Genomic DNA, 9,383 nt, shown 5'->3' on the forward strand with positions numbered 1-9,383 from the left:
ATAAAAGGACCCTAAGGTGTACGGATAGGGTTAAAAAAGTATACAGAAAAATCACGTTTCGAGAAAACGTGTGATAAAGAAAAATAAAAGTATGACTTTATGAGAAAATGGTGGTGACGAACATGCCCGGTATGGGAAGAAATAGGCTTTATGGGGTTCTTATGCGATGAAATAGTTGTAAGAGAGGCTGAAGAAGCTAAAAAAATGCCTACAACTTAAAATCCATAGTTTTGAGCGGAATAGGGGCTTGGGATGTAGCAGCAGTTTAGCATTTTCAATTGCGACATACAAATGATTATTCGTAGTTCTGCTGTTACTTTCAAAACAAGCTTTGTCCGAGTTCTGGTTAGTCGGGCCAGTCATCAAGACCCTTCAGTAAAACTGTTTCAATTGTGCGTTCACATCACGTGAGTTCCGCGTGTGCCTGGGACTGTCTGTTGGTGGGGTCATCTGAAGTTCGTGCACACTGGATGAAGCATCTTTCGGGACTTTTTAGGGGGGGGGGGGGTAGACACTTGGGCTGTAAGTTCTTTATGTGATACTCCAGGATTTAATAAATAATAATAAAACACATACACGCACACACACCGGGGTTATATATGGATAATTTATAGGCACCCCAGGAAAATTTGTATTCAGTTGGCAGTCACCGTGGTGATTTGTCCTTGATCCCGTTGTTTTTTTTTCTGCCCATGAGATATTGATTTTTAATTTCTTAGAGTGGCAGGTCTGTATTATTGAATTTTAAGATTGCCAGATTAAGATTTGATCATTTCCTGAGAAAATACTTCGGGTAAAAAAAAAAAGAGAAGATAGGAGATGAAAGCAATTTAGGAACACTGGCCTTGGAATGTGTTTTATCTGAAAATGATTTTCTCTGGGGAGGCCCCAGCCATTGACATGGTATTAGACTCTGTACAAAATTTCCCCAAAACATCTTTTCCTTATTATATCTGACTGTCTTGCATCGCCTCACTCGCAAACTACATACCCATACACCCAAAAATAGGTTGCAACAAAAAATACACCCTTTGACTGAAACCAGGAAAAGTATTGTGTTCGCATGGCTACCAAGCTATGTGGGCATCTGAGGAAACAAGCAGGTCGATCTCCTGGTAAAGGATTCCCTGTCCCTTCAGTTAGGATCAACAAAGAATTCTCTCCCACAGACTGACTTTAAAAATCAAGTAAAAAAATCAGTCTGTGGGAGACACTGGGGGGAGCAAACAAAACACCTCACATCATGCCCAAACTGGGCCCATGAAAACCTTTGGGCCACCACAGAAGAAACAAAATCATTTTAATTTTACTCTATTACGTATCGGACACACCTCCCTGACACATAAATACTGTTCTGTGTCGGTTGCGACACTGATTTCACCATTAGACACGTCTTAACCGAATGTCCAGACTTTGGAGAGACCTGAAGGAAGTATTTTAAATGCACAAAATTAAAAGATCTGTGCTCTGCTGTTGATCCCAACAGAATTCTTGATTTTATACGGGTATTTTGTAAACTATAAGGAGCTTGATTTTCAAGGTCGAGAAGGTAAGAGATTTATCTTTCCCTCACTTTAGTACTAGGAAACACTTGTTACATGTACCACGGAACAATTTCAAATCCACGTTCTTTTCCTCTCTCTTCTTTTCCATGCATCGCAAATTACCTTAAGCCGAAATCTGCTTAACACTTATAGTTCTGTTGTACTTGTGTTACCAGGGTTTTAATGTATATATTTGTTCGTCAATTTTTTCTCAGATAAGAAAGAAGAAAAAGAAGTAAAGAAAGAGGCACCCGAAGTAAAGGAGGAAGCCAAGACATCCCAAGAGAAGTGAGTGGTTAACATTTGATATTATTGTGCAGTGTATGAAAAAGTGATGCTGAGGAAAAAGAGAAACATTTAAAGAATATTCTTTCAGCTTTTTCTATTCTGAGTGCAGAATGCAGTAATAACAATTTGCAAATTATGATTTTGAAGTTCAGTCTGAAATATTAAATGAGACACTTGGTGACATTCCCAAATCAAATTATTTCAATTTGTTTGTAAATATTTTTTTGCAGAAAAACTAGAAAAGAGAAATGTATATCTAGCTGTGGTGTCTGCACTCAAGATAGGCTATTGAGATTGAAGTACTGATGCTGAATATGCTCTTGTGAACATATATTTGAAAGTTTTCATTCCATGCTTTACTGAGAGAGACAAGCAAATCTGAAGTTATCGTCATTTTCTCTCTATTAGGGATGACAAAGCAGCAGCACCCACAGAAAAGAAAGGTGAATTTTTGTTTATATGGCTTTGTTAGAACAACGTGTTCTTCTTCGGTCAAAGATATTCTCATTATGTCTGTCTTCTCTCCACTTTACCAATATATGTGTCTCAACGTAGTGAAAGCGGGTGCTTGTCAAAATAATGAACTCTCAAGAAATCTGCATTTTCTCACCTGTTTGGCAAATTTTAGAACCCCCCCCCCACACACACACACACGTTTATGTACATTTATATACAGTATTTTTATTTTGTAAATATATGCATTTATTTTCTTATTTTATGGAATCCTTGACAATCTTCTTTTAGCGTATTCTCAAAATGCAGCTCAGTTTCGACTTTTACAAAGTTTTTGTGCTTACTCACAAGCATCTCGGACAAATTAATTTTATCACATGATGCGCCCCCCCCCCCCCCAATAGACCCACCTCTTCGTGGTGGGGGGATTAGTAATCTTCGAATAGGAAAAGAAAAAGAGGAAGCTAACGGGTCAAGAGGTGACCCCGAAAAGAGACATATTACTTTACTATGTTTTTTACTCTTTCGATTTATTGTCTTTATTGTTTTACTTTATTACATGTATTAACTTTTCTTTTCTCCTCTCTCCATCGACAACTTTTCTTTGACCTGGAGTTGGGACGGGTATTGGTGGGGTGGAAAGCAGAGGTTCATTATCAGCACTGTACTGGATGTGACTTTACGTAGGGAATACCCAGCTACATTCATTTATTAAGCATGCACTTATCGGAGAGCCGTATGACTGCGGAGAAGGTGCAGAGACCATTTGCGTCTTGCTTGTTGACAACATTAACCCTCTGGGATCTGCCATACCTACCCCTGCCCCTATCTCTCGGATGAGAGGACTTGGTCGCTCTGGTAGGAGGGGGGAAATCTAGCTTCCAATTGGTATTATTACTATTAGTATTATTATTATTATATTATAATTTTTGTATTTCAGCAACACACAGCATCTATGCTCTTAATAGCGTCTTTCTCTTCTTTATCTCCTCAAACAACTCCTCAATATAATACAACAGACACCAACATACCCATTCATTTTTCTTACAATCTCTCTGTGATGGAGTTGGGTTTTTGTTTGTGGCATTGCACCTACAGCCACTGCTTTATCTCCTAACCCGGGATGGAAGGAAAATCACAGAACCACCAGTTTTAGATGCTATTCACAAATGATAGAATCCCATACGCAACTATTACCGAATGGCATCATGCAGAAGAGTTAACGCTCAGATGCTACTGGATCGCTAACAACAACATCACATGATGTCTGGATTTGACAGTGAACAGAAAAGAATGTAGTAAATGCTAGTGCTCTTGATGACAAGGTGTTCTTGAGGTAGTTAGCCTAGGTGCATCTGTTTTGGATTCCATCAACTGAAGAAGAATGATATTGAACTAATGTGTGTGTGTGAGAGTGAACTGAAGGATAGTGGTTGTTCTATTAACTGATTCCGTCCATTCGGCCGCTGACAGCGGCTCCGAGTTTTTCCGCTGCCTCCACTCGGCTGCTGTGAGCGGCTCAACGAAATCCGAAACAAATGTGCACTTTTTAACATAGTTCCTACTTTTTAAGTTGTCGAAAGGAAGTAGAACTTGTAAACAAACCTGACCTCAATCTCTGAGCGCCAATATCAATTGAAACTCCGCGAAATTCTTGCAAAAATCATTGTTTTGTTGTTGCGATGTAGGCTAGATTTAAGGGTAAATAACACGGAGCCTGGTGTAACAAAAAGGCCCTTCAAAGAAAGATATTCAACTAAATTTGTGAAATTCTAGCATAAATGTGTGCTAGGGTGATATCGCTACAATTTTGTGTTGATTCCTATGGATTATAAGGACTTGTAGAGCTGAGAAAATGCGTAAGTCGAAATTTTCTAAGAGGTGTTGCGCAATTTTTTTCCCTCATTCGTTTTTGTCTGACAGAAAATACAATACAAACAGATTATAGGTCATTGTGATTGATATAAATAGATCCCTCTATTGATTCCCATCACTTTGGTATATGCAATACCTATTAGAGTAACTTAGAGCTTCACAGTAATGCATTGAATAGATGTACCCCAGGTCTAAAACTGAACAAGGAAAAATAATTCTGTCCAGAGCCTGAAAAAATCATGGACGGAATCAGTTAAAAGTGTTGAAAAGTCCCCATAAATGAAAGTGGCTTCAGACTAGTTGATGCTCTGGCTTTTATGTGTGTTAAGACTCAGATGAAATCTGTCCTCTCATTGTACAGGATGGACTAGTTTCCCCCAAATCTTGATCAATTTATAGATGATAATATGATGTTTTCGGTACCACTAACTCATTCAGTGCTACTGATGAGAATTCTTGCTCAGCTGGTTCTTGCCTGTGTGTATTTGATGAGTATGCTTGCAAAACCCACATTGTCCCTTTATGTAGCAAGAACCATGAAATTTTTTTTTGCTTTAAAGCCAACAAAACAATGTGCATATGATAGCCTTATCTCTGCTGAGTAACACAGTTTTTGAATTTTGACAATTCGTTCATAAATTAAAAAATTATGATTTTTAATGAATTTTTTTGTGGGGTGACTCTCATATAAGGAAAAAATCCCAAAGCACGGTCCACATTAATTTGGGGTGTTTTGAGGCATTTTTTATCAAAAATTCCGTAGTAAACGGAATACATGAATGAAACTTGGCAGCATATTGTAGTTTTTCCTGCAGAACCTATAAAGATATTTGATGTATCTGCAGTAGTTTTTACAATTTCAGGGGAAATGTGTAAAAAAATTCATAGAAATTTTAGGCCAAGGACTTGCGGCCAACATTCAAACTCCTGCAACTTTCTTTTAAAAAAAATATATACAGTAGTCTCTGCCTAAGATCCCGGTGCTTGGGAGCAAGGAAATGCGGGATCTTAGGCGAACCGGGATCTTAACCGACGAACCCAGGGAAGAATCTATGGTGACCCATGTTAAGGCTCACAATCAGTAAAATGGTCTCCCTCCACTCTACAATGAACTGACATGCCCCCTTGGTGGGTTTATGACATATGGCGAGCAAAGAGTGGTTAACCTTGATGACCTATCACGGTGCATAGTGGCATTATCCTATCATGAGTCTCAAGATCTACGCTTATCCAGTTGCCCCTCCTCTTTACCTGTCAAAAATGTATAGCTTTCCATCTCTGACCGAGTCTTCCCCCCCCCTCCAAACCGCCTTTGTCGTTACACACCGTTACGTTGTGAACGCACCAATTAAAATTCAGTCTGTGTCGCAAATTCATACGGGAGTAGAGACAACTGCTGCAATGGTCAAGGAAGAGTTCACGGTTCGATGTGATCCCGCCTGGAGCGAACGTGTAGGCCCTACCCACCCAGCGAGTGATGCAAGTTTAGGTGGCGAGCTCAGGTGTGAGTGCGATGCGTCGGGAAAACAAACGTGTCGGTCAGTTCACACCCCGGTGTGATCCCGTCTGGGGCAAACATTGCATCGCTTCATCGAGTTTTACAACGTGTATGTGATCACATTCACGATAGTGGCTGATCTTTGACGCGACGGACAGTTTATTGATCTCAACTTTCCAATCTTGGTTGATCAGCTGTGCCCGCCCGGGTTTTTGTTTTGCAAATTATGATCTGAAAAGCGGGATCTTAGCCGAATGTAGACCATCAGACCGGGATCTTAGGGGTGACTTTCGTATAGTAAAAATTCTGTTTTCCTAAAACAACGGGATCTTAAGCGAACCGGGATCGTAAGCGGTGGGATCTTAGGCGGAGACTACTGTACCTACGAAACTTTGCTATCTTTTGTATTTTTTTCCTGCAGATTCCAAATCTGCTGTTATTTTTTTTGTATGAAAGGCTCTTTTATCACTGTGAGCGAAAATGTTGAAAAGGTACCCTGGGTACTAAAATGGGATATCCATTAACTTTTCTTGCAATATTTTTGTGTATAATTCAGGGTGTCCAGCAATATTTCCTGAAAAAATTTAACTACCTGGAAAAAAAATTTACTACCCAGCAAATCAAGCCCCACACCAGCTCGAAAAAGGGAGTTAATTTGTGCCATCAATAACATATATATTATTATTATTACATAACATATGGAACGAAAAGAACACACAACAAAGTCCAGTCGACAAAATGGAGGATAGACAGACGATCGCAAGCTTGCTTGCAGCTAGATTTAGTTTTAGTAAGGTTTTTACAGCGCTCGCAACTGCATAGGTGATATGAGCGACAAGGGGTGGATGTCAACAGAGAAGTCCAAACGAGGAATCAAGCTTCGACTATCAAGGCACCCCGGAAATAGTAGTTCACAAGTGTGACAAACATACAAAAGAAGTAGAGGAAAATGACGATAGTAAAGAAGAGGACAGAAAAGGCAGCAGTTTCCCATACGCAGGTCCAGCACAGTATGAGCATGACATTGATAAATCAGCCCATTTACAATTCTACTGTGCATAAGAACATGTTAATATCCTCCCTTTGGGAATGGCCTAAAGACGTTTCAGTCAGTAGCACTGCCCTGGTGGGAGGGGGGGGGGGGGGGGGTAGATTTATACCTATTGTGTACACACAGGGTGACTGCCAAACCGGCTTCTCCATTTTCCAGGGCCATGTTACACAACAACAACCCAGTACAAAACCAAGGACTCCGCCTCTCCCTGGGAGCTTTCCACACTTCTCCAGTGGAGAACCTCCAGACGGAGGCAAACATACCATCACTCACACTCACAGGCGCACACAACTCTCACTACAGTACACAATTAAACAAAGCTCAACACCAGAGAACCCAGCACACGACTGTATTTTCAGAACAAACCTAGACACCATAAACGATTCCAAAACAACGAAAAACTCATCAAACCCTTCGGCCTCAGAGTCCTTGAGGACCTTAAAAACTTACAATTTTCCAAACAAGACATCCAACAATTTCTTTTCACCGAACTCCCTCCGTGGCACCTCACCAAGGCAAAAATAGACTTACAACTGACCACACACACCAAGCACAAATACCAAAACATTTAAAGCAGAATACAAAAAAACTTATAGAAAAATACCCTGGTGTGGAGCTAATCTTCTTAGGGTCTGTTGTTGGCGCCGCTGCCCTATCCTCAAACAGTACACACAAAAGGAGCCTCCATTTTCTCTGCAGAGGCCACTGCCATTGACATGGCACTGGACTCCGTAGAAAATTTTCCGAACAAATCTTTCCTTATCCTTTCTGACTCTGTCTTGCATCACCTCACTTCCAAACTACACACTCCTAAACCCAAAAATAGTTAAGTTACAACAAAAAATACACGCCTTGACTGAAACCGGGAAAAGAATCGTGTTTGCATGGCAACCTAGCCATGTGGGCATCCGAGGAAACAAGCAGGTAGATCTCCTGGTGAAGGAATCCGCGTCCCTTCTTTTGGGATCAATGATGAACACTCTCCCACAGACTGACTAAAAATAAAGTTTAAAAAAACACCTCCAGTCTGTGGGAGACTCATTGGAGAAATCAAATTTACAACAAACTCCACCACTCTTGTGACCCGCTATTTCCAGGGTGCCGTGATAGTCTAAGCAGACTTTGTGCTGTTGAAGCTAGAGAGGTGAGCAGAGTAAGTCTGATTCCCTGTAAGGACTTCTCTGTTGACTCCCACCCCTTGGCGCTCATATTACCTCATGCAGTTGGGAGCGCCGTAAAACCTCTACTAAACAAAAAACAAACAAAATACCTTTGAAATCAAAATGTGTCAGCTTGAGGACGAGGGGCCCTACGAAGTAGGTAAAACGTGTCACAAATGCATTACTAAAAATCAGTTGCACTGCAGGTTGTAGACCCCCTGAGACCTAGCTGGGAATGCAAAGAATTTAGGGAGAGTGGGGGCATTTTGTCGTGAATGTATTCCTGTTCCTCTGCATTGGGTCAATGGTTGGATAAGGTTTGTTTTGGCGATGACTTTCATTTTTCAAATTCGGAGGGTGGGTTGTTGATGCTGTGAGTGCTTATGCCACAGTCAGGAAATGTCGTTTCCTGTTTGGGTCAACAATGAATTAAGACCAGCATCCATCTTAGGATTCAATCAACCAGTCTTTGATGAGAAACCACCGTTTTGTTGGTATTCCTTCCTTCCTGGGTTCTTTTTCTTGCAGATTTTTAGGGCTTTCTATATTTCTTGGTTTCTGGGTTTTTTCAAAGCCTTGTTTTTTCTTTCTATGAAATGTTACAAAAGTATGCAACTCTTTGGATCATCAATTCTTTCTATGTCTGTAAGTGCTTTTTTTCTCACAAATGGTTTTGAATGAGGTATGGCTTTGGTTTTTAGGTCATTCAGTCAACAGAATATCAGTTCTTTTATTTTGCTGTTGTTTTAAAAAACCTGGTTTGACGTTGGAGGGTAATTGGTGGATACCCCCCGGGGCAGTGCCACTGACTGAAGTGTCTTTAGGCCATTCCCAAAGGGGGGACATTTCTCGTTCAGGCATAGTAGAATTGTAAATGGGCTGACTCATGTCACGCTCATAACTGTGCCTGATCTACAACAGGGAACTGCTGGTTTTTCTTTCCTGATCCTTACTATTGTCATTTTCCTCTACTTCTTTTGTATATTTGTCACTCTCTTGTGACCTGCTATTTTGTGGTGCTTTGATCGTGGAAGCAGACCTTGTGCTGTTGAAGCTAGAGAGGTGAGCAGTCTAAGTCTGATTCCCTGTAAATTGTAAAGACTTCTTTGTTGACACCCACCCCTTGGCGCTCATATGACCTTATGCAGTTGCGAGCGCCGTAAAACCCTCTACTATTTTTTTTAATTTTTTTTTATCGCAGGATGCTTCTCCTTTGCCCTTAAAAAGAATGGGTTTTTTTCTTTTTCCCAGTACTATAAATGTCCCATAATTGTGTTTTAAGCCTTTAGTTTTAAATTTCTCTGTTGGACATGTAATTTAATTTGATGATTGTTCAAATTTTGCAGAGAACTCCCCGTCAGCCCCCAAGTCTGAGAGTGCTGCTGCCCCTGTCACAGACAATTCCTCCAAAGATAAAGAGCCTGAAGTGGCTGCTGGAACCACTGCGTCTTCTGAACCAGAGAAAATGGAACACTGATTAAATGGCTTTCTGCATTGTCACCCATCTCATC

At 40.6% G+C, this 9,383-nt stretch overlaps 1 protein-coding gene across 2 annotated transcripts in view; it reads left to right on the top strand.

Moving 5' to 3' along the window:
• The window catches only part of LOC101864395 (probable histone deacetylase 1-B), a 36,007-nt gene extending 26,624 nt beyond the window's left edge, over positions 1-9,383 (top strand). The window contains exons 14-16 of one of the 2 annotated variants that reach the window (XM_005100417.3): positions 1,760-1,832; positions 2,241-2,275; positions 9,219-9,383. In XM_005100417.3, the coding sequence (XP_005100474.1) occupies positions 1,760-1,832; positions 2,241-2,275; positions 9,219-9,349 (239 nt within the window). In that variant the 3' untranslated portion in view covers positions 9,350-9,383. The remainder of the gene's footprint in view (positions 1-1,759; positions 1,833-2,240; positions 2,276-9,218) is intronic. The other variant, XM_005100418.3, reaches the window with a different exon arrangement.

This window comes from Aplysia californica, unplaced genomic scaffold (genome assembly GCF_000002075.1).
Source record: "Aplysia californica isolate F4 #8 unplaced genomic scaffold, AplCal3.0 scaffold00247, whole genome shotgun sequence".
NCBI lineage: Eukaryota > Metazoa > Mollusca > Gastropoda > Aplysiida > Aplysiidae > Aplysia > Aplysia californica.